General features: G+C 44.4%; 1 protein-coding gene across 17 annotated transcripts in view; it reads left to right on the top strand.

Moving 5' to 3' along the window:
• Positions 1-26,369, top strand: part of grip1 (glutamate receptor interacting protein 1) — a 325,906-nt gene that overhangs the window by 242,186 nt on the left and 57,351 nt on the right. For all 17 annotated transcript variants that reach the window (XM_029114786.2, XM_029114783.2, XM_029114789.2 and 14 more), the window contains 5 exons: positions 10,846-10,981; positions 13,258-13,403; positions 13,985-14,068; positions 15,803-15,878; positions 19,550-19,695. In XM_029114786.2, coding sequence (XP_028970619.2) covers positions 10,846-10,981; positions 13,258-13,403; positions 13,985-14,068; positions 15,803-15,878; positions 19,550-19,695 — 588 coding nt within the window. The remainder of the gene's footprint in view (positions 1-10,845; positions 10,982-13,257; positions 13,404-13,984; positions 14,069-15,802; positions 15,879-19,549; positions 19,696-26,369) is intronic.

The following is a 26,369-nucleotide window of genomic DNA, read 5'->3' as shown; positions in this document are numbered from 1 at the left end:
TGATGTCATTTTGTCACTGTCATTCTGTTACCGCATGCTAATCTACTTCACTTACTTTAGTTTATCTCCCACTCCAAAACCAATATGGCTGAAACACCATTCTTTCTGCAGACATTATAAATCATTTTTCAGAGTAGGTATTCTTGGAAGAGATGATGACAAAACACTGTTCTTCAGGTAAATGTGTTTTTGTTATATGTTCTGTGGGAATTGGAAAACCTGCTGTAGTCACTGTGCATCAGGTTGTATGGTTTGTTCAACATTACTATCCGTGGTTTTGTTTGGCATACATTTTAAAGTGACGGCTGGAGTCTTGGCATCATCCTTTTATGGTTGAAATGCTTTATAGCAGCATTATCTCTTTCATCTATTTCTTTCTCTCTCTCTCTCTGTCTGTTTTTCTTTTTCTCTGTCAGTCCGTTCTCTCTTTTGTCTTCCTCTGATGAAGGGTTTGCTTGTGTCTGTTCATTTCTCACTTTAAAGGGAAATTAGTGGCACTAATTAGTGGCACTAAAAAATCTGTGGCAATGAAGCACAACCCTGTGACTGTGTGTGAGTGTGTGTGTGTCGGTTTGTGTGGGTTTGCGTGTGTGTGTGTGTGTGTGCTTGTATGTGTCTGTGTGTTACAGATCAATTCATTCCCTGTAGAAAATCAATCCAAGCTAAAGCATTGGTTGTTAACCAGGTAATTGTAATGATTCCTTCTGACCTTTCACCTTTCACATTTGGGTCTTTCACTCTGCAGAGTCACCAGCATCATCAGTCGTAGTCCTGGTGTTGATCAGGGACATATGTTTAGAGTTAGGACATTGATGTTTCTGCATTGTTTATGATGCACGTACATTAAACTGCAGTTACTTCTAAAAGTTGGCCCAATGTCCAATATCACCCTGGTGTTGATATGGTATGTTAGAAGATATTGTTGCCATTTCAGATTAACTAGCGATAGAAACCCTGTTTGATTTTAGCCAGTTCCTTTTAATCACAAACAGAATTTTACATAATGCGTTGTTTAAAGGAAAAAAAGTTTTTCTTTGGTATTAATCGATAAATCTCACAGTTTATATTATTTATATGTCCTTTGAGTTATTGTGTTTTGAAGCTCTTTCCTGTTCCGAATGTTTTGATGAAGCTGGAGTGTTATAGGACATGATAACTCTCACAGACTTTCAGAATCAGGGAGCTACTCGTGAGATAGATTTAGGCTTTCAAAGGCTGCATGCATTAAACACCCGTCGTCTGGTTCAGTAAGTGCACGGCCAACTCTGAAAACACTCCTTTACTTTTTCTCCTCTCTTTTTTTCCTCCTTTCTTATTCCTCCGCTTTTTCCTAAGAGGCTTAATGCATTCTGCGAGTGTATCTTCAATTTTTTAAACACTTCCATGAAATATACAGTACATGGTCACGGAAGAAATATGACTTCATCCTCTTCTCTCCCACTCACGGAAAGAGGAAGAGATGGAGAGAGATGAGCAGGGAGAGATGAGAGATGGAGGAGAGGATCTGTGTGAAGCCAGTGATGGATAGTGCATAGAAAGAACAAAAGGAGTTTACTGAATACCCGTTTGTCTGTCTGCCTGCCTGCCTGTCTGTCTGTATGCCTGTCTGTCTGCTAATGGAAGTTGGAGAGACGCGATGTATCCTGAATGGTTCCCTATCCATGATGTAGGTGTAGGTTTACTACTTGGTCTCAGAGTCCGGTAGTATACTACTCTCATCAAAAGTGGTGCGCTATTTAAGAAATAGCATTCCATTGGGTATGCAAAGAAGGATTTTCCCGGCTTCTGGTTTCCCGGTCCTGGGACACTGGGTTTTCGTTTCCCACGCTCTGAGGTAAACCCACCAGATCCTGGAGGGAGACCGAGAATGGCAGGTGAGGATGTTGGGACTTAAACAGCACATCTCGGTGAGACACTGAGTCCTTCAAACCCTTCAGGTCCACATGAACACACACATTTACCTTAAGGCAGCATCTGGTACCCTGCTACCAGACTAATTTCAGGCTGGGTGTTTTGTAAAAGCACTTTTTGACAACTGCTGATGTAAAAAGGGCTTTATAAATATATTTGATTGATGATTGATTGATTCCAGGCAGCCCACCAGTCAGCCGTGGCAGAGCAGAACCTAGCTTAGCCCTGACCGACTGCTCCGTAGTCCCCATGTACATTATATCAGCTCTATTCCATTATAAACCTGCTATAATCTTGTTACAAACCGGTGTGATCCCCGTTACAAACCGGTGTGACCCCCGTTACAAACCGGTGTGACCCCCGTTACAAACCGGTGTGACCCCCGTTACAAACCGGTGTGATCCCCGTTACAAACCGGTGTGATCCCCGTTACAAACCGGTGTGATCCCGTTACAAACCGGTGTGATCCCCGTTACAAACCGGTGTGACCCCCGTTACAAACCGGTGTGACCCCCGTTACAAACCGGTGTGATCCCCGTTACAAACCGGTGTGATCCCCGTTACAAACCGGTGTGATCCCCGTTACAAACCGGTGTGACCCCCGTTACAAACCGGTGTGATCCCCGTTACAAACCGGTGTGACCCCCGTTACAAACCGGTGTGACCCCTGTTACAAACCGGTGTGACCCCTGTTACAAACCAGTTTGACCCCATTACAAACCGGTGTGACCCCTGTAACAAACCAGTTTGACCCCATTACAAACCGGTGTGACCCCTGTAACAAACCGGTGTGACCCTGTTAACTCCAGATGATCAGACAGAGCAGGGCGCTGCATCTTCTAAAAGGTTAATAGAAGCCGCAGGTCCCCTATCTTCCTTCCTGTCACATATACATGCGCGTTTGCACCGACGCATGCTGACCTGCGTTCTCGTTGACGGTCTCACACACACACGCGCACACGCACACACCCACACACATCATCCCTCCTTCCTGGCTCTGTCATGAAACCTCCAGCCGGCTAGTCAGCTACTGTATTTCAGATTAGCCACGCCCTGCCAACAGGAAAATGACTTTAGCTGCATGGGGATACCACGACAAGCCCCGGCACCGTTCTGACGCATCTCTGATGCCCCCTCGGCGTTCTCATCAATATGGAAATGTCGAGGTGAACATGATATTAAAGGGTAGAAATACCTCCTCCGATGCTGTGCTTCAAGGACTACCAACATTAGCTGGAGTGTTTCAGTGCTCGGGTGTGTGTTGCTCTGTTTTGTTTCTGGTTAAGGTGTGTCATGGCGATGTCAGGCATTGTTCGTTGTCTTCCAGCATCGGTAACCCCAGTGTGTGCAGGGTCTAAGGGGCAGTGGTACTTAACACAGGTCTTCTGAATTTGAGAGGAAGAGTAGAAGAACAGGAGAGGAGACACTTATCGTGTAATGTAAGAGTGGGATATAAAGAGAGATAATTGTTTCCTGTAGTTGGATCTAGATTAAACATTGTATCTGCTTCAGCGTTCACAGCTGAATGTGAAAATGTCACCAGACTTTGGCAAGCTAAATCTGAATCTGCATACAACTCAAATAGTGATTTCCTTGTTCAATTATTCATACGAGTAACCAAAAATTATGCAGTTATTTTGAAGGTTTAATATAGAATGATGTTGAGAATTGTGTCTGTGTGTGATTGGTTCTGGCATGTTCTAAGTCTGTCCTCATAACCTCTCAATATGTCTTCCATAAGTTAACTCTGTTACATCACCCTGTGTTTTGTCACTGTCATCGCCAACACACACACACACACCCGTACACACACACAAACACCCGTACACACACACAAACACTCACACTGGTGGGAGAAATGCCAGAAGCAGCAGTTAGATCCCCTTCTGTCACTGCTAACTCTCTCTGCCTTGTCCTCAGACAGGTGTGTGTGTGTGTGTGAATGTGTGTTTGTATAGCTGTTTGTGTGAGTGTGTGTGTCTGTTCAACACCTCATTATTATTTCCTGTGGATGTGTTCTCTGTGTTTTTCACAGTATCAGAAAGGTTCGTCCGGCGTTTTTATTTTCATGTTGTAAGTCAAATTGAGATCGAGAGAGAGAGGAGGGGGAGAGGAGGTGGGAGAGGAGGGGGAGAGGAGGGGGAGAGGAGTGCTTGAGTGCTTTGCGGGAGAAGCTGCACGTAAAAAAGGCAGTTTTTACCTCTTGATCTTGTCACAAATCCCTCAACTCCAATCTGAGGCGCTTCGTTTAAATGTTGAGTGTCTATGGTTAAACGTGAACTATGAAACACCGTTTCAGGCGGTGTGGGTTTGGACTGACGGACCAGTTTATCCCTTCACATCGTGTTTCAGCCTGGTGAATTATGGGAGTGTTGGATTGACCCCAAGGCCCTCCGTGCTGACCGTTCCACTGCTAAGTGGCTGTGCTGACGAAGTGCCATGGAGCTGGCTCCTCTCATTCCTTGGCATTCCTTGGCAATGGCTGAGAGTGTTTGGTTGGGAATAGTAATCTGAAGGGGAATATTCATTTGTCTCTGAATAGTAATCTGGGAATAGGAATGTTATCAGTCTGTTTGGGAACTCCCAATCTATTCGCTCCGCCCAAACTCCATGGCCCACCCCCTGACATCAGTTTGTCATCTACAATTGCAATTTTTGAAATCACAAACGTGATCTAAATGCACATAGGTAATGCATGGGATGAAGTAACGTTTTGAAAACCACTCACTCCTCTCTCTCCATCTCCTGTCTTTCTCAACCTCTCTCCTCCCCCTCATTCACTTTTATTCTCCGTCTGTCTGTCTTTACCGCCTTCCGTTTTGAGAGATTACCAGCCAAATCCCTCGTTGCCCCATCTCCATCTCTCCGTCAATCCGCTGCCAGCGCCGGAAATCGATCAGCGGCGAGAAAATATGACAGGCGTGCCGTCGTCAAGGCAACGCCAAAGCTGACCGCATGATTCTTCAGGGCCCAGAAACGAATGACACCAGGACCGAAGGATATTCCCACATTCCCTTTCATCGACTCCTCAGCCGCTGTAGGGACGGTGGGGCCTGGAACCGTGTACAGCACTCTGCCCTGGGTCACCTGACCAGCGGCTCCCGTCAGTGATGAGAGTGACAGACTGTTGATCTGTTGTTTCCCTCACCCCCCCCCCATTTCTTCCTCATCCCTGCGTACCACTGCTGCATCCCACTCGTCCTTAATTCTCTCCGTCAGGGTCAGCTGGTTTTGTGGCCGAGTTTGTGCTTCAATTTAGCCTCTCTCCTCCTCCCCTCAACATCCCCTCCTAACACCTCCATCATCCCCTTGTATCTCATCCCGCCTCTCCCCCTCCGTCATCCCCTGCTCCTTGCCCCCTTCCTCCCCCTTCGTCCTCAGGCGAGAACCGGATCCAGCCGGCGTACGGTGGGAGTCTGTTTCAGCTGAAGACGTCGAACGGCACATTTAGTTTGACCGTGGTTTGACAGCAACTGATGTCTCTCTTACTCTATCTCTCTGTCCATCTGTCTTCGTCTGTCTGTGTCACCCTCTCCGTCGCCCCCCCTGTACTATAGAATTAGCATACAAAGGACGAGGAGGTGCTGCCATACGGTTATCCTTTCTGTTCTAATCTCTCTCCCTCGGTTAAGGGTTCCTTACTACCAGAACAAGGATCCATTTGAATGTAATTATTTGATGGGATGTTGAAACCAAAGCAAACAGCTCTTCACTTATTCATTACCAAAGCAGTGGAATGGAAGAACAAATACACAAGAACACAGATGCACATACACACACACACACACACACATGGTGAGATGCAGAACAGAGCCTGCTGATAAACTCAACGCTCATTTGTCCTCCGGCCAAGACTGTTTGTTTTCAGATACTGCACGATCTGCCACCCCCCACTACACATATGGAGTGCAGACACACACACACACACACACACACTAAAACTGTTCAGTCCATGTGCAGATCTATCTGTTTAGTTGTGGTTAATTACTTTTAGCTGGTCTTTGATGTATCAGCAGCTTTAACAGCAGTCAGCTCCTCAGGTTGTCTCTCTTTCTTCCCTTCTCTATCCTGTTTCTTATCTCTCCTTGTCTCACTTTGTATATCTCTCTCCCCCTGTGTATCTCTGTCTCTGTCTCTCTCTGTCTGTCCTTCTCACTCACACTCATATGTGCACATAAGCACACACACACACACACACACACACACACACACACACACTGATGCACACAGCCACACAACGACCTATGCACGAACAACACACACACACACACACACACGCAAGCTCCTGATCTAGACGGGAGCCGGCCAGGGTCCAGCTATCGACAAGCCCACTAACCCCCCTCCCCTCTGGGGCTGGTTCCAACATCTTTCCCTGCCCAGGGGCATTGATCTACAGGCCCCAGAACAGCATCAGATGTCTATCTTTTTGCTTAGATTACCAATATTAAACCTCTACTCACCGGTCAGTGTCTTTCTGTTTGGCTTTAGTCATCTCAGTCCTCCTTCTCCTCCTCATGTCCTCCTGCAGTAGGCCTGTCCTCCCTGGAGTGAATCAGAGACCAGTGGCCTGTAGGTGGCATCCCAAATGGCTCCCAGTATGCCAACTAGGGTGCAGTAGTTTGTATCATCAGTGGAGCACATACACACATGTACATACACACACGTACATACACACACGTACATACACACACGTACATACACACACGTACATACACACAGCAGAACAGATATGCCCTGTACATTACCATCACAAGGGTCAGTGGTTGGATGACCTCCCATGTCCTGAAAAACCGCTGTCACCCTCCTTCCTCTACATCACTATCATCCTCCTTCCTCTACGTCATTCAACCACTGTCATCCTCCTTCCTCTACATCACTGTCATCCTCCTTCCTCTACATCACTATCATCCTCCTTCCTCTACGTCATTCAACCACTGTCATCCTCCTTCCTCTACATCACTGTCATCCTCCTTCCTCTACATCACTATCATCCTCCTTCCTCTACATCACTATCATCCTCCTTCCTCTACGTCATTCAACCACTGTCATCCTCCTTCCTCTACATCACTGTCATCCTCCTTCCTCTACATCACTATCATCCTCCTTCCTCTACATCACTATCATCCTCCTTCCTCTACGTCATTCAACCACTGTCATCCTCCTTCCTCTACATCACTATCATCCTCCTTCCTCTACATCACTATCATCCTCTTTCCTCTACATCACTATCATCCTCCTTCCTCTACATCACTATCATCCTCCTTCCTCTACATTACTGTCATCCTCCTTCCTCTATATCACTGTCATCCTCCTTCCTCTACATCATCCATGTGGAGATTCCTGTACACAGAGTCCATGGACTGACAGTACACAGCGCCATTGTGTACTGAGAGGAGAGAAATTATACGCAAGAACGTTTTCTTCATTTGGCTCCTTCAAAGCTTGGATTTGAAATCGAGCAACTACTTAATTGAGCTTTCTGAGGGTGTTTGCTTTAGTTATACTTAAAGGCACTTAAAGATGCCATCTGTGATTTTTGCAAATAATATATATTTTTTTTTAAACCTCCCCTTTTTGGCTGGATGTGTAATATGTTGTTTATATGTTCATAATTTATAAGTAGAATCACTAACATACCTCAGTCAGCCAAGAAAATGCTTGTTTGAAACCAAGGGCTTATGATGACATTATTTAAACGCATGCATGAACACAAGAACACACACAATGTCCCGGGACCTGTTCAGGCCAGGAATCTCAGAATGCGCCTTTAACTGTCTGAGTCATCTTCAAAGATGTAACAAATACCTGCAATAGATCTGTTAGTAGGAGGGTGTGTTTGAGCAGCTACTGCGCGGTAGCAGCGCCTCAAGTTAGGTGCAGCAGAAGTGGGGGAGGGAGGGCTTGTGTGGTTTTGACTGATGATGAGAGGGAAAGAGAGACAGCAACCAAGTCCAGTCGGCCCGGTGACCTAACGTAACGCTTGGTATTTATCATTTCTCAGGCTGGGCTGCTGCCGTCAGCTGTTCCATCACCAGCAGAGACCAGAGTCACTTCTAGCCGGCTTTCGCCCGTATTCCACAGATGAAGTTGCTGAAACTTCCCTCTTGCCATCACATTGGTTCATCTTTCTACAGTGATAAAGTCAAACACCTATCCTTCTGGAGGTGCAGGGCCGAACAAAGTTCAATATGAAAGGAAAAACAGAGCTTGCGCACTCACATGCTCCACCGAAGTGGCTTAATAATACTGTGTGGATGCATATTCTTTATAAAAACACTTTGGTGAAGCGTATGAGATCTTGAGCTCTGTTTTTCCTTTTAATCATTCTGAGTTTAGCTTTTCCTAGAATATTGCAGGCCCTTTTTGGTCCCCAACCTTGCCCTTCTGTTTCTGAAGCTAGTGGTTTGCACCATGCAATCCAGCCTCTGTAGTTCTGCCAGTGGTCTTCTGCTGAGGCTGACATATCAACGCCTTCCTCCCGGAGAGTCTTCCCGATCTGTCTGACGGTTGTACAGGTTTTCACAATGAAGAAAATGTTTTGCAATCGCTGAGCTAACTGGGGTTTAACGTGTTTTTAATGTGGTTTAAAGCTATTGTTTTTGGGAAGTCCGAGGTTTTCCTCACAGTAGTGCCTCTTGACTTTCAGTGACCCTGTTGGGTCCTAATGTTGACGTCTTCAGCAGAATCCTGAGGGAAACACGCTTGGAAACGAGGGGGGGGGGGCAGCGCCAACACACTGGCCCATTTTATTCCTGGCTGCCCGTGTTACCGGCCCTATGGTTATTACTGTTCTGCTCCAAAAGCCAGAGTTAGAGAGGCCCAGCCCATCTGGCATATTCCTGAAATGCCAGATGGCCAGTCCACCCCCTGATAGATTCAGCTGTGAAGTAATCCCAGTGTTGTATTCCTTGTTTATTCACTGTGGTCCCTTGGGCCCTCGGTTGGGGTTCGGGCTGCTGTAACTTACGTTGTGCGGCAGGTATCTGTGTTGTCGTCTGCTGGTTAATATAGAATTGGATAAAACACTCCTCTCGAAGCCTCTCGTCATCTCTCAAGGTGGCCCTCCACTGCCCCAGAACACAATGTGACAGCTGTTATCTGATAGCTAATAGATTCATAATCATCAACATGCCCAGAGCATAGACACAGCTAGGGCTCATTTCCACAGGTCATATGGCTCTCTCTCTCTCTCTCTCTCTCTCCCTCTCTCTCTCTGTCTTTCTCTCTCTCTGTCACCTGGTAACAATTCAAGCCTTGTTTCTACACCTGCGTGTTCGGATGGAAGGTGTATACTGTTCCACGTACGGTGTTACAGTACACAATAGTTCCTCTCATGTGTCTCGCTGGCTAGCTGTCTTTCTGTTCCAACCAGGGATCCTGTTTGTCAGTGGAACGTGTATGTGGGAGAGTGAGCTGGAGGCCATCTTCTGGCGGACCGATAGTCATCTCCTGTGGCTGACAGTTGGCCTGTGAAACCGGCAGACACGCACAAACAGGAGCGACCCAGAGGTCTGACAGAGCTCCTTAGTAGTGGAGACGTCGTAGAAACCAACCAGCCTGACAGCTGTTGTGTTGCCGTTAAGACTGTGTCGTCACCGGCTGGATTCCCAACTGAACCTTATCCCCTTCATAGTGCACTGCTTTTGACCAGAGCACTGGGCGCGCAGGTCAAGTGCACTTCATAGGAAACCGAGTTGCCATTTGGGACCCAGCCCTGTTTGCTGCAGCCGAAGTGAGATGTGTCTCGTTCACTTCTCTGTAGCCTGAGGGCATGGAGGCAAACAGCAGCTAGCTCTCTGTCCTACTAACCAGCTCTATTTATGGTCTGACTGAAAGAAGGAGAGAGAGGTAGAGTGGGAGAGGTAAATGGCAAAGAGACTGGAGAAGGTCTCATCAAATACATTGTTGAGATTTTACTGTCTTTTCTTTCTGGTTGCTGAACCTGCAGATGATGATGATGGACAGGATGAAGACTTGTTCAATGTTTATGTGAATATATATATATATATATATATATGTGTGTGTGTGTGTGTGTGTGTGTGTGTGTGTTGGTATAGATGTTACATTTGTTAATTTGTGTTTCCTTGTTGAACATGTGTTTCGTCTGGGCTGATGACCTGTGGGTTTCTTACTCCGAATGGTATGGAGTGACTTCTTGTCGATAGAGAATAGATAAAGAGAGGATGCAGGAGGATGTGTGGATGGAAGGATGGAAAGAGAGAGAGAAAGAGGCAGAGGATAGGGAGTGTGGTGTTGGGGGGGGGGGGGGGGGCTTAGTAAGCCCTCATGAGCATTCTTTAATTATACACTGGAGTGTTCTCCAGAGGGGCTGTCTCCACTGGACTGGAATAGAAGGAATGGAAAGAGTGAGAGATGGAGAGAGAAAGGGAAGGAAAGAAAGAAAGACAGAGGAGGGAAGACAGAGGAGACAGGGGCCGGAGAAAGGAGAGACACTGAAGATAGTGGAAGACAGAGGAGATAGGGCCCGGAGAAAGGAGAGACACTGAAGATAGTGGAAGACAGAGGAGACAGGGGCCGGAGAAAGGAGAGACACTGAAGATAGTGGAAGACAGAGGAGACAGGGGCCGGAGAAAGGAGAGACACTGAAGATAGTAGAAGACAGAGGAGACAGGGGCCGGAGAAAGGAGAGACACTAAAGATAGTGGAAAACAGAGGAGACTGGGACAAGAGACAGCAGAGACACTGAAGATAGTAGAAGACAGAGTGCCCCAAGCTGTGAATCCCTGTTGATCACAGTGATAAGGATACAAATGATGCTTTTTCTTCCAGCTGAGGAGGAGAGGACTGATGGGAGGATGTTGGGTTCTGGGTCATGTGGGGGCCTGTTCTCCCTCCGAGCCTCACTCATCTCCTGTTTCTCCGCTTCCTTCCTCCCTCCTCCCTCTCCTCCCTCTCCTCCCCCCCTCCCTGTAGATGAGTTCAAAGGCTCCAGTGTGGTGGAGTTGATGAAGAAAGAGGGCACCACTCTAGGTCTAACCGTCTCCGGGGGCGTCGACAAGGATGGGAAACCACGGGTGTCCAACCTGCGCCAAGGAGGCATCGCTGCTAGGTAACACACACACACACACACACACACACACAGCACCATTCAACACACATGGTGTGTGTGTGTAGAACACGTGAGCGTGAGAGGAACAGACAGACAGACAAAGGTAAATGGAGATGGAGGTAGAGAGAATTCCTGCTGTGTTTTCTATTGACACTCCTGGATAATATAAGCCAGTGTTTGTTTTGGCCATCATGTGGATTGCATAGAAAATGGGACCTTCTAAGTCATAAGTGTGTTTGTGTGTTTTCAGTGGGTAGTAGCGTGTGTGTATGTGTGTGTATATATTCAGGGACACTTACTTAGCTGGCTGTTTTATTGAATGTGTAGTAATCTGTGTGTGTATTCACGGTCAGTTAGTTAGTTGTATTACTGAATGTGTAATAATGTGTGTATATATTCATGGTTTGTTAGTTTGATAGATGTATTAGTGGATGTGTAATAATGTGTGTATATATTCAGGGTTTTTTAGATGTATTAGTGCATGTGTAATTATGTGTGTGCATATATTCCGTTTTTTTTTAGATGTATTAGTGGATGTGTAATAATGTGTGTCAATATATGCAGGGTTTGTTAGTTTGTTAGATGTGTTAGTGTGTGTGTATATATTCAGGGTTTATTTGTTTTTTAGATGTATTAGTGGATGTGTAATAATGTTTGTGTATATATTCAGTTTTTTTTAGATGTATTAGTGGATGTGTAATAATGTGTGTGTATATATTCAGTGTTTGTTAGATGTATTTGTGGATGTGTAATAATGTGTGTGAAAGAGATGAGAACGAGTATTCGAGTGAGGTAGTGTGTGGGAAAGTGAGAGGAGTGAGAGAGGAGAGAGGCTGGAGAGAGTGAGTGTGAGAAAGCGAGAGGAGAGAGAGAGATTTACAGTGTTGACACTCTTCATTATTGTTATTACTTTCATGATAATGTAAATGAAATGACTTCCCAGAATCCTCGTTGACAATATGTACATTGTTGCATCATGCCAGTAAAGCAACTGGAATTTACTTGAATTAAGAGAGAGAGGAGGAGAAAAGCCAGTGAGGGAAAGAAAGAAAAGGAGACAGACTGAGAAAGGCTGGGGAGAGAGTGGGGCAGGGGGCAACGGGGGGTTTCCACAAACCCAGCATGCCTTGCAGCTACCTACGGTGCTTCCTGTCCGTTTGAGAAACCAGACCAAACACACACACAAACACATACACACGTACGCATTTTTTTTTTTTATGGCCTTGAAGGAACACTAGCCCATAACGTATGCCCATACAAAATCCTATTTCTCATCACCCCTTAACCTAACCATAACCTAGGAATTACCTCAACCACAATCTTAACCCTAACACAAATAGTTTAACTGAAAAGTTCCCGCTAATCCAAAAATGCCTTTGTTCTGATGGGGACCAACAAAAAGTCCCCACAATATCAGATATATCTTCTTTTGCAATCTTGTTCTTAACAGGTACACACAAACACATACACACACATACACACATGAATCACCATTAAATCCCCTACAGAGACACCATTTTGTTATTGAAATGTTTTCCTTCTTCAGTGGGTTTTTACAAACTTTGAAGCCACATAACCAACACCAAAATCACAGTGAGAGTGCACATACATGCGCCCCTCAAATCTGTTGTCAGCCCTACTCCACAGAGGGACCAGCGAAAGGCAGGGGACCATTCACTTTCATCTATTCAGGAGTGTCCACATTCCCTACTTACTGCTGCTTCTGAATGGCCCATCATTCACAGTGTCCTCTGGATACCCAATGGTCCCTGGTTAAAAGCAGTGCACTAAATATTGAATAGGGTGCCATTTGTGATGAGTGCCATAACATCATCCCTTCTGTCTGCTGTTTAGAGAACAAAGAGAACACTGTTCCTCTCCCTAGAACCAAACAATTAAGAAACCGGCGCTTCCACATCTGACTCTTTCTTTTTCTGCCCATCCCCCTTTGTTCATCTTACCTTCATCTTCATCTTTCTCTCTCTCTTTCTCTCTCTGTCCCTCTGCTTATCGTTCATTTTCTATCTGTCTCTTTCCCTGGCTGCTCTCTTGTATCTCGTTGGCCCGGTGTCATCAACACTTTTTCTTTCTATTGTCTTCTATTGTCTTCTATTGTCTTCTATTGTCTTCTATTGTCTTCTATTGTCTTCTATTGTCTTCTATTGTCTCCTTATCAATACAAATCCTTTTCCCATTCTCTCTTCATATCCATGATTTTATTTTTACATCACTGTTGCGGTTCCCCCCCACCCCCTCTCTCCCACCTCCTTCCCCAGGAGTGACCAGCTCAATGTGGGGGACTACATAAAGTCTGTGAATGGGATCAACCTGACCAAGTTCCGTCACGATGAGATAATAAGCCTGCTAAAGAACGTTGGAGAACGCGTGGTTCTGGAGGTGGAATATGAGCTGCCGCCTGTCTGTAAGTTCTAAATCATTATTTCCTCTTCCCGGTGAAGCAGACAGAACCATGTTGACCTAAATGGCGCCACATTAAACACTGTGCCATCAGTATCATATTGTTGAGGACACTGCTATTTCTGTCTGTGTCCCTTCAAACACAAATGAATCGTTGGGGTGTCCCCAGAAGTAGTATGTTGTCATGGTTCCCTGGACGTCCTGTTTGCTGGGTTTTTCTCAGTCCTTTACTGCTGTACAGCTAAAACACTCGACAGGACCACTCATTTGGGAATCAACAAAATCTACTTCCTTTGGATTTAGATTTAGATTTTTTTAAATTCCTTTGGATTTTAAGCAAATCTGAGCTTTCGTCTCCATCTTAAACCAAAGTCACAATCCTCTTTTACTTAGTAACTTCACAGAGCTTTACAGGAAGTTCAAAGCCACCTTATGAAACACTGCTCACTTCTCTGATTTGTTCCTTTCATGTAGCTTCCCCTCTGTAGAGCTCAGACCTTTTAATGTATAAAGTTATAGCTGTGGAGGAAAGAATATTATAATCTGTGTGTGTGTGTGTGTGTGTGTGTGTTAATCTCTCTTCAGCTGTTCAAGGCTCTGGGGTGATGTTCAAAAATGTAGAGGTGACTTTACACAAAGAAGGCAATACGTTTGGCTTTGTCATCAGAGGTACGTATGTGTGTGTGTTTATGTGTGTGTGTGTCTGTGTGTTTCTGTTCAGCCCTTTTTGCACAGGATTATTTTACCAGGGAGGTCAGGTAATGTAATTGCGTGCGCAATGACAAATCAACACCTCCTAATACGCCATGTCATCATTTTCACATTGCCAGACGGGACTGTTTTTGGCCACCTCTGAGGTCCTTAGACAATCTGAATAGGAAGTACAGGCCAGCATAGTTTTCTTTCCTAAAAGAAGGAAAGAAAAGTATTTTATATTTTTATGTCCGGGGCCACCAAAAATGGGTGGCCTTCCAAATAACAAATACTATTTGTTTAATTACACATTTCCTGTTAGCAAAGCAGTATTCCAACAGCCCTAATAAACAAAGAACTCCTCCAAGTTGTCATGCGTAGCTTCAGAAGGCATTTCAGAAGGCAGGTATACGGTTTAGCTCTCATCAGGCTGGCTGGGAGGCTTAGGAAGCCTGGCGCGAATTGATAACATACCGATTACGATCACACTTCCTCGGTTCAAATATTACGGCGACAGCCGGCATACATTTGGGAACCAATCTTGCGGTATCAGTGTAGCTTGTTATGGCCAGATCGCTCCTATGAAATAAACCTTCAATCTACCATCATAATGGTCGATTTATTGGAAAGGAAAAACAAATAATTACTGAGGGATGTTTGGAGAATACATAACCCAGCCATATCTTCCACTGGAATAATGGCTATTCTCGGCTAATAATTATATGACCAAAATTCTCTTGTAGTACTATTCCAGTGCAAATAGGGCTTTTGTGTGCATTTACAAAATGTTTGCATTTGTCACCAGAGGTGAGCCTACTCAACCATCTGTATTGTCACCCATGCATAATGCAACTAAGCCACCCGTTCCATAAGGTCATGCTACTTTACATTATGAATAATTTCATTTTACCTCTATTGAGGTAATTTGCCCTCGAGCCTGCCCTCGAGCCTGCCTAACAGGGGTTGTGTGTGTGTGTGTGTGTGTGTGTGTGTGTATATATATGCAGTCGGTGCATGATGTAATTTTTTAGATGATAAATTACTAACGGATCATAATCTAATTTTAATTGTATGTACAGATTTGGAATAAATTCTCACTAAAGAGAAATGGAATACATTTCCCATTCCTAGCATAGAAGTCCCTTTAAAGAGAGGTAACATGCTTAGCATAGAAGTCCCTTTAAAGAGAGGTAACATGCTTAGCATAGAAGTCCCTTTAAAGAGAGGTAACATGCTTAGCATATGTCCCTTTAAAGAGAGCGAACATGCTTAGCATATGTCCCTTTAAAGAGAGAGAACCGTCGCCATTTAAGCGAGCCAATGACACAGGCTATTTCTTTTTGTTATATAAATGTCAGTACTGACATTTATTTTTATGAATATTCTTTTTTTTATTAATGAGAAACATGCATAATGTTTATTTTCTGGATACGTAATTGGTTCATGCACTGCTAGAGAATATTGTGTGGAAATCTATTTGTTACATTCTACTTCCTGTTAAAAATAAGTCAATCCTTCAAGCAGAGAAAGCAGTTGTACTGCTACATTAATTGTCTGTTGAGAGGCTGTTATATGTAATCTCTTTGCTTTGTGATATTGTAATAGTACCTGTGGGTGAATGAGTTTAATTGTATTTGCAAGTAATTTGTGAATTCTTGTTTACTATACCAACCTGTTTATTTTAATAGTCATTGTTTGTTTGCTGTCTAGGAGGAGCCCATGAGGACAGGAACAAATCCCGCCCCGTTGTAATAACGACCATCAGGCCAGGAGGCCCTGCAGACAGGTACATTTACGGTTCTTTGCCTGGACATTAATAACCAAAAAGGTACCTAGACGTGAGTGACATATAACAGATAGTTCTGGTATATTTATGCTTAGACATGAGTAACAGATCACAGATAGTTCTGGTATATTTATGCCTAGACCTGAGTAACAGATCACAGATAGTTCTGGTATATTTATGCCTAGACCTGAGTAACAGATCACAGATAGTTCTGGTATATTTATGCCTAGATATGAGTTAAAGAATAAAGATAGTTCTGGTATATTAATACCTAGACATGAGTAACAGATCACAGATAGTTCTGGTATATTTATGACTGCATATGAGTAAAAGAATAAAGATAGTTCTGGTATATTAATGCCTAGACATGAGTAACAGAACACAGATCGTTCTGGTATATTTATGACTACATATGAGTAACAGATCAGATATTCCTGGTATATTAACACCTAGACATGAGTAACAGACCACAGATTGTTCTGGTGTGTTAACACTTAGACATGAGTAACAGATCACAGATTGTTCAGGTATATTAATACCTAGACATGAGTAACAGATCACATATATGTCTGGTATATTACCGCCTAGACATGAGTAACAGATCACATATATGTCTGGTATATTACCGCCTAGACATGAGTAACAGATCACATATATGTCTGGTATATTACCGCCTAGCCATGAGTAACAGATCACATATATGTCTGGTATATTACCGTCTAGACATGAGTTAGAGATCACAGATGGTTCTGGTATGTTACCTTCTTGACATACGTAATAGGGTGCAGATAGTTCTCATATATAACTGACTAGAAATGAATTACAGATCACAGATTGCATTGTTTCAGTGACTAGAAATGAATTACAGATCACAGATTGCATTGTTTCAATGACTAGAAATGAATTACAGATCACAGATTGCATTGTTTCAATGACTAGAAATGAATTACAGATCACAGATTGCATTGTTTCAGTGACTAGAAATGAATTACAGATCACAGATTGCATTGTTTCAATGACTAGAAATGAATTACAGATCACAGATTGCATTGTTTCAGTGACTAGAAATGAATTACAGATCACAGATTGCATTGTTTCAGTGACTAGACATGAGTGACACATCACAGATTGTATTGTTTCAGTGACTAGAAATGAATTACAGATCACAGATTGTATTGTTTCAGTTACTAGAAATGAATTACAGATCACAAATTGTATTGTTTCAGTGACTAGACATGAGTGACAGATCACAGATTGGTCTTGTGTAAAGGCCAATTTGCTATTAACCTCATGAAGTAGTACTTCCCTGAAACCACACCTACCTTGGGTGAAGAAATGTGCCATCCCTAACTTGGGCCTGTTCAACATAGCTTGAACAAAAAATAAACAGCATTTTTTATTGATTTTTACAAGATCTCTTTTAGATGCAGTTGTTTTGAGCTGGGTTCTTCAAGCACACGGTGTATTTGATTCTAAACTAGACATTAGTAACATATCATATGTGCCTCATTGTCTAGACATTAGGAAATGATCACATGTTGTTTCGGCACATCATTGACTAGACATGAGTACCAGAGAGGTTGTTTTGGTGTACTAAACATGAGAAATGGATCACTGAGAGTTAATAGATTATTCATGGCGTCTGACTTGTTTATGTTTCCTATCTGTACCTTGATCTCATTTGAGTTCACAGGAAGGAGCGGCGTGTAAAGGACATATGGTAAAAGCAGTGTTTGATCGATAGAGCACAGGTTGTTCAGTTCCACTTAGACTGAACATCATTACCTGTCTCCAATATAGCAGTTGGAAATTGCTATAAGTAGGTTTGAATTCTCGACATCTCAGCATTTTTTTTCGGAACATAAGATTGAGTGAGAGGCCCCCTGCGACTGCAATAAAATTCACAACCGCAATCTAAAAAAAACCACACGATAAATAGGTTTCCCAAAATATTTGTCTTGCCATTTTTCTTCTCTCGTTCTTTTTTCTAAGTAGACAAATCCCACGTGGCTGTGCGCCCTCATGGTTCATCTGAGTATTGAATGATGTCCATGATGACTTTTGGATTTCCTGCTCCATCTCTGTCTGCACCATATGGTGCCTGCATAGAAACTTGTGCACTAGGTAGGGAATCGCTTTCTGTCTTCTGAGCTGTCTTCCTCGTTTTCCTTCTTATTCTTCGCACGTGACTTTACTCTGTTCCTACCCCCACTTCCTTCAACTGAACCTCTATTAATATTAATTCTCCTTTATGGTAATTTATTTTCCCCATGAAGGAACATTCCAAGTGACTCAGTCTTGTACTTTAAACAAAGGTACTAAATTAATTGTTCCCTCCACCCAGTACCTACCTATCGTACATTGACAAACAGAATGTGTCTTAAATGGTGCCCCATTTAGCATTTTGAAGGGCACTACTTTCAGCCCATAAGGGTTTGTTGTAGCTCAATACTTTTAACATAGACCCATTGGGGTCCTATGTAGGGGATATGGTGACATTTGTGACACAGACCCACTAATCCAGTTGTAGAGCGGAAAAGCTTTCTTTCGTCTCTCTCTGTGGCATTGGGATGTGTGAAGAGAGGATGGCTGGGAAAAATGAAGCTGTTATGTAAATGTGAAGCGGGCATCTCACAAAAATGTCCACCCTCTAAGCTGGATAGTATGATAGGAGCTTCCTTTAAATACATCCTCCAGTGGTTTCTCATGTTTTCCTAGTTGAAAAACCAAACTCAATAATGTACACACTTTTGGGTTGTTAATTTTGGGTAGGTAGTGTTATAATTTTTTTTTTGACACAGCAGGAAATATCAAGATGTAATGCATTCAATGAATTGTTCTAGTGGTAAGCTGTGATGTCATCGGCTTGTCCCCTGGCTTTCTAACCAATTACCAACTGACGTCATGACTTCCCTGGCCATCATTTAAAGAGCTGCTCTTTTATAAAGGAAACACGTTCTTATGTGAGGTGAAAAGGAGACTGGGGTACCACTTTAAGACGTAATAACTTAAATGAAGTGGTTAGTGCTGGGCAGAGAGACAGGCTTGACCATTACCCCCGGTGACAAGATGAGAACCCACTCATCTGCTTTGTCATCTTTATTAACCTATTCATTTTTTTCCCCGCGATCTCCCTATCTCTCTGTCTCTCCTCTCTGTTGCGTTATTCTCACCACTCCATCTCTCTCTCTTTCTTTACCTGTCACCCCCCCGTGCCCCACCACCTAAAAACCATCTATGAATGGACTATGGCAAAGGATCTGTCCATCCTTCTGGAGTTAACCCTTGCACTCCTCCCTATCATTTGCATTAAGTGGAATGTGCATTGGCATGAGAGAGTTTGTACCATTTTAAGTCCACAAGCCACCTTGAGGAGACATTTGTCAGGATGCAGCTTTGGTGTTTACACGCCAGTGAAGAAGACAGCGTTTCCTCCTACGGGCTGTCGTTGGAGGTTTTTGTAAAACCTGATCAGAAGCAGAGAGAGTGTGGATATTCATTGATGTCACTCCACGCTAGGAGATTAGCTGTTAGTTCACCTATTGCAATTTTCTTTTCCTGTCATGGTTGAGACTTCTCAGCTCCCTGACTGGCAGCTTCTGTCTACCTCTCCTCTCCCTCTTGTCCATCCCTCCTCCTCCGCCTCCCTCCTCCGCCTCCCTCTATTCCAGGGAAGGCACAGTGAAGCCGGGCGACAGGCTCCTGAGTATCGATGGTATTCGTCTCCACGGGACGTCCCACGCTGAAGCCATGTCCATCCTCAAGCAGTGTGGACAGGAGGCTACGCTGCTCATCGAGTATGACGTCTCCATAATGGGTAGGTCTTTACCGCATTTCTGTGTGTGCGTGTGTGTTTTGTTGGTGTGTGTGTGTGTGTGTGTGTGTATGCTTGCTTTTTGCTGCGGTGGTCTCCAACCGGTGGGAAGCCATGCATTTCTGAGCCAGATAATCTAAAAGGTACATGCAGACCTCCCGTGTTCTACTGCAAACTGTCACCTGTGTCACTGTTAGACAGCAGGAAAAGCATTTAACTCCTCAAACTGCCAAGTCGATATACCTGGCTGAAATATCTCGTTAGTGTGTCGTTTGTGCCTGCTATCTAAATGAAACAGTAGCCGCAGTAGGAATCATCCTAGATCAAATTGTTAAATTGTGCAGTTACAGGACCATATGTGCTGTTAAAGGAGAATTGCACGTTGTTGTTGGTTTGTTTCCCAGACCAACATTTTTTTTATTCCGATGTGATTTAATTATTGAGATTGAATAACAATGTTCAATGTCTGTTTTTCTATGAATAATTAAAGTTTTAAAACCAGGAAAACATTACTTTGTACTTCCAGGGCGGCCTCAGGAGCTGTATTAACCCTTATTTTATTGACAGAAAACAGCGCTGTTTTTTCTGATGTAAACTAAAGGACCTGGGGGGAAGTTGCATGGGAGAGGAGAGGAGATGAGTGTTCCTACTTGAAAGCTAGAAATTGATGAGCACCTTGCAAAGGGCCTGAAAAGGTTGGAGACCAAAACACCTTGTTATTTTCTTTCGTGTACAGTACTGTGCAAAAGTCTTAGGCACCTGAAAGTCAAACTAAGGCCATTTATTTGGGTAATTAGTGTTTTTATAAAAAAATATATATAACTACATGAATATAATGCTGATATTTTTTTCGATACTATCAAAAAAATGGACTTTCAGTTCGACTTTCAGGTGCCTAAGACTTGTGCACAGTAGTGCATACGGTCTTGTGAAAGCAACGTGTGTGTACGCGCGTGCCAGAGGAAGGTTTGGAGAGAGCGTAGATCGCACAATGTCTCTCTTCATTCACGCCGTCCCCATCAGCTGTCATGTTGAAGCAGAGATTCCCAGAGATGCGTCCACTGAGAGTCCACTGCCAGAGGCCATAATTAGTTTAGCCCACCATCTAGCCACCATGGAAACAGCCCACAGACATCACACAGTCCTTCATCCGACTCAAACGCCTCCCCGATGTCTCCCATGTCCTTAGAAGACTCGCCCAGAATGTTTAGAGAGTCTTAAAGCTGTCAAGATTCTCGCTCAACCGAGATTCCTTCTATGAAAGCAGAGGAAAATTACCCTCTTTTCTTTGCTGATTTGGAAATTAACTCTTTAGCCCTAGCCCTAACTCCATGGACGCTGCTGTCAAACTGGTGAGAGGGTGTTTTCATTCCCTCCATGAAAGGACTTAGGTATAGTCTTAAGGTCGGTCAGAAGAATCTATTTTAAACTGGTAGGATGATTATACAACAGACAGGCAGGATTATTCTGTAACAGACGGGTAGACTGATTGTGTTACTGACAGGCAGGATTACTCTGTAACAGGCAGGTAGACAGATTTTGTTACAGATAGGCAGGATTATTCTGTAACAGACAGGTAGACTGATTGTGTTACAGACAGGCAGGATTATTCTGTAACAGGCAGGTAGAGTGATTGTGTTACTGACAGGCAGGATTATTCTCTAACAAACAGGTAGAGTGATTGTGTTACAGACAGGCAGGATTATTCTGTAACAGACAGGTAGAGCGATTGTGTTACAGATAGGCAGGATTACTCTGTAACAGACAGGTAGAGTGATTGTGTTACAGATAGGCAGGATTATTCTGTAACAGACAGGTAGAGCGATTGTGTTACAGACAGGCAGGATTATTCTGTAACAGACAGGTAGAGTGATTGTGTTACAGATAGGCAGGATTATTCTGTAACAGACAGGTAGAGCGATTGTGTTACAGACAGGCAGGATGATTCTACTAAAGACAGGAAGGATGGTTCTGTTCGATTCAGAGGAATGGGTTTACCATAGATGCCCTGCTGGCAGCCCACAGAGGCTCTCAGAAGCTTTCCCAGAACACAACAATCAGATCTGGTTGTAAGCCTGGAGCCACAAAAGGCTTTTTCAGACACAGAGAGAAAGATCTGTGATGCAAAAAGCAGTCAATGAAAATAAATCACCTGCTGACCCCCTGCTGGGTTTAGATATTTATTTATAGGTTTTCACTTGACAGAACCCTACCTGTATAAAAAACAACAACTGGAATATAAAAAAGGCAGAAAATATCAGGTTTAAGGATGTGTTTTTTGTTCCTTCCCGGACTTAATTCTATTTTTAACAAATGGCTAAATGTCAAAGGGAAGTAGCCTGAGAAGAGAACGATAACACTAAAACCAATGCAATATTCAGTAATATTGTTGCCATTAGAGGCAACAGCTAGCACTGTTACCATCCAGTAAGACTATCCAGGGCATTGTGGTCTATAGTGTATATGGTGTATGAGCAAAAAGTATTTCATGCTAGTTACTTCTAACATTTTCCCCAAACTTCAGCCCTGAATTTACCCAGTCATAATGAATTCCTACACTTAACCAGGAAAACTCAAGAGTTTTTGGACAGACATGGGATATGCAAGGGAATAAGCCGACCTTGTCTTCGAACCGCCCCAAAAAACCAACTTCATATGAGTGGCTCTTTCATAAAAAAAAACTAAAATGTTCTTCTCTGGTCACACCATTTTTCTCTCCTCCGCATTTCATGAGGTCCAATTTGTGTGACCTCACTTTCTCGCAGCAATTCCCCAGTGGGTTTGTGAGAGCTGAAGCCCCAGACGTGTGTCCTCTGATGCCAAGCCAGTCTGCTCCTTGTCACCCTGTTCACTCATTCCCCCGCCAACAACTGTGATTGAGCTCGCGGGCGTCCAATCTAACACAAGGAGTTGTCAGAGCAAGGCGAGACAAGGCAGACCTGTCCACCGCCCTGCCCATCCACCTCGGATGGTGCAGCTCCAATTTGCACCGACCTCGGCGAAACCCCCGGGGAACTGTTGATGTTCCGCAACCAGGATTTGAACTCCTGGCTGCAGTGACACAGCTGCACGGCGAGGCTGTGACTTCAAGATTTTGATGTGCTCTGACCCTGAAGTGATAGTCATCCAATTGCCGAATTGCCCTCTTCCATGCTGTGCTCATGGGAGGTGGGTGGGTGTGCGTGTGCGTGTGCGTGTGCGTGTGTGTGTGTGCACGTGCATGTAGGTACTGTTTCCTTACTGTGCTCAGTAGAGGCTGAGGAAACCAGATCATTCAGCTTGGTTCCACCTGAGAGATTTTCAGCTATAAAGAAAAATAACGATTTAAGTTGGCAGTTTGTTAAATACAAAAACAACCCAACCGCTTTATTTGAAGCTGTTGTGTTTATTAATACAAACCCTCTCACGCAAGACTGTTTCATGGTGAAGCAAATCAATTCTCATGGGGAACTGTGTGTTCCCTTTTGAACTGGTTTGGTGTGATCTAGTCGTGTCTGTAGAGCAACAAGCAGGCATGTGTCTTAGGCTCCAGAATTTGGCAGCAACTACGCTGATGCCTTTAGAGATGACTTTACGGGTTTTGGCCATGAATCACAATATACACCCATGAGGCGCGCGCACACGCACGCACACACACACACACACGCATGCACGTGCACACCCTGAGGCGATGCGGGACGATGGGATAGTGAGGCAGGGTGGTACTGGTGTGTATGTTGACATGGGTTTGGAGAGATTGACATCCCCACTGGCTCATCATTACCCCCCCCCCCCCCAGCCGGCAGGATGCTTCATCTGTTAATCAGGAGGAGTGGTGGAGGCATAGAAGGGGGAGAGGGGGAGGCATAGAAGGGGGAGAGGGGGAGCTACAAAGGAGTGGTGGAGTGGAGGTATAAAAGAGTGGTGGAGAGGAGGTATAAAAGAGTGGTGGAGAGGAGGTATAAAAGAGTGGTGGAGAGGAGGTATAAAAGAGTGGTGGAGAGGAGGTATAAAAGAGTGGTGGAGAGGAGGTATAAAAGAGTGGTGGAGCGGTGGAGATGAGGTATAAAGGGGTGGAGGAGTGGTGGTGCCGTATATTCATGATGGAAACAATCTCCCAGCTGCATCATTGCATCAGCCCATCCATTTTTCATCATGGAGCTCTTAGCAGGCAAGACAGTAGGAGGATGGGAATGGAAGTGATCCTAGGAATGGAAGGACATAGGTTGTAATGGAAAGATATAGGTTGGAATGGAAGGACATAGTTTGCAATGGAAAGATATAGGTTGGAATGGAAGGATATAGGTTGGAATGGAAGGACATAGGTTGTAATGGAAAGATATAGGTTGGAATGGAAGGACATAGTTTGCAATGGAAAGATATAGGTTGGAATGGAAGGATATAGGTTGGAATGGAAGGATATAGGTTGGAATGGAAGGATATAAGTAAGATTTGAAGGATGTAGGTTGGATTAGACATATCTAGTGTTAGCACTTTTCCAGAGTGATTTAGAGTAATGAGTGAATACGTTTTCATACTGCTCCACCAAAATCAGCCATGCCTTGGTCCAGCCGTGCCTCCCCTCTTTCCCTGTGTCTCTGGAGGAGGCCACAGGTGTCAAACTCATCCCACTGAGGTCCCAGTGTCTGCAGGTATCCCCGTCTGTCTTCTACCTGATTGATTACGGGCCACTGTTTAGTTAGGAACTCACCTTGCCTGGGATTGGACACTGATTCAAGGAAAAAACCCAAGCCCATCAGACACTGGGCCCTCAGTGGAATGAGTTTGACACCCCTGCCGTTAGCTGTCCATCTTAATTTACCTGATATAGCCTCTCATTCCCTGACCTCCCCTCACCCTCCCTTTACCCCTCACCCTCTCTGTTCCCCACTGCTCCTAATGCTCCTCAATTAGTCAAAGCTAGCATCTCTCTTTCTCCCTCTTTCTCTCTCTCTCTCCCATCCCTTGTCCCTCCCCCAGCCCTCCCAAAACTGTCCTCCACCACCCTCTCTCTCTCAGCCCTCCCCCTCACTCCCCCAGCCCTCCTCCTTACTCCCCCAGCTCTCCTCCTCACCCCCCCTCCTCACTCCCCCAGCCCTCCCCTTACATCAATCACCTAATTCTCCCGCCTCAGGTAAGACGCCTACATGCCATTTATAAACATGACAACAGAGCTTCCAGCCAGAAGTCTCTGACAGTCGATGAGTCACATTACCAGTGTGTAAAAACCCAGGCACCATTGACTCTGTAAAGTAAAGGCTTGTAAACGCTGAGGAGGTGGACATTTCTAACACAAGCAGTGGGTCCTCCATTTGAGAACATTGAAAGCGCAGTGTGACGGCGCTTCGGTATGGGTTTATCCCTGGGTAGGGACATGATTTTGTGGTTTCTGTGGGTTCTGTGATTCTGCGAATGCCTTGTAATAGGTGTTGCTCCTCACAACAGGATCACCCGAGGCCTAACCCACTCACCTCGCAGCACGTCAGTTGCATTTGCCCAAATGTTGTGTAACTATGTGCACAAAGGAGCGAACTGGAAGCCATTTTCCGCAGCTTAGCGGTTGCCCAGTTTCATCCGAGAACACTGTGGATCCCGGTCGACGGTTCTTCCATTCTGGCTACATAATGTGGCTTGGCTGGGTTCCTAAGACATATGGTGTAATCAGGTTTTAGTGCCGTCTGTTACAGACCACTGAGGTGGAACTACCTTCTCCATTACCTGTTTATGGGACATGCTCCACAGATCTACCATGCACTATTCACACTGGCTGTGTGTCTATAGGTTTGGTTTGTGATGTGGGATGGTGTGTGTTTGTGTGTGTGTGTGTGGGGGGGGGGGTGTATGTATGTATGTATGTGTGTGTGTGTGGGGGGGGGGTGTAAGTATGTGTGTGTATGTATGTGTGTGGGGGGGGTGTGTGGGGGGTGGGGGGGGGCTGTTTGAGTGAGTGATTGTCTTCATTATATCCGTTCGTGTCCTCGTGGTCAGTTTTCATCACATTGATGTGTAAATGAGCGTGTGAGATTTCTGGTTATTGCAACCACAGGGTGAAATCCGTTTCTCCTTGATGTGTGAACGTCCTGTGTCTGGATCTGTCTACATCTGTCTGTCTGTCTATCTGTCTACATCTGTCTGTCTACATCTGTCTGTCTTCCTGTCTACATCTGTCTGTCTGTCTACATCTGTCTGTCGACATTTGTCTGTCTGTCTACATCTGTCTGTCTACATCTGTCTGTCTACATTTGTCTGTCTGTCTACATTTGTCTGTCTGTCTACATCTGTCTGTCTGTCTCTCTGTCTACATCTGTCTGTCTACATCTGTCTGTCTACATCTGTCTGTCTATATCTGTCTGTCTACATCTGTCTGTCTGTCTCTCTGTCTACATCTGTCTGTCTACATCTGTCGGTTTCCATCTGTCTGTCTACAAATGTCTGTCTGTCTTTCTACATCTGTCTGTCTACATCTGTCTGTCTACATCTGTCTGTCTATATCTGTCTGTCTACATCTGTCTGTCTGTCTCTCTGTCTACATCTGTCTGTCTACATCTGTCGGTTTCCATCTGTCTGTCTACATCTGTCTGTCTACAAATGTCTGTCTACCTGTCTACATCTGTCCGTCTGTCTGTCTTACATCTGTCATTGCTGCCGAATATCTCATTCACTTATTATTTAACTAACACGTGTCTCTCCAACCTTCT

Source organism: Esox lucius, chromosome 18, assembly GCF_011004845.1.
Source record: "Esox lucius isolate fEsoLuc1 chromosome 18, fEsoLuc1.pri, whole genome shotgun sequence".
In the NCBI taxonomy this organism is placed as follows: Eukaryota; Metazoa; Chordata; class Actinopteri; order Esociformes; family Esocidae; genus Esox; species Esox lucius.
Note: the sequence above shows the minus strand (reverse complement) of the source record. Positions and strands in the feature narration are given on the sequence as shown.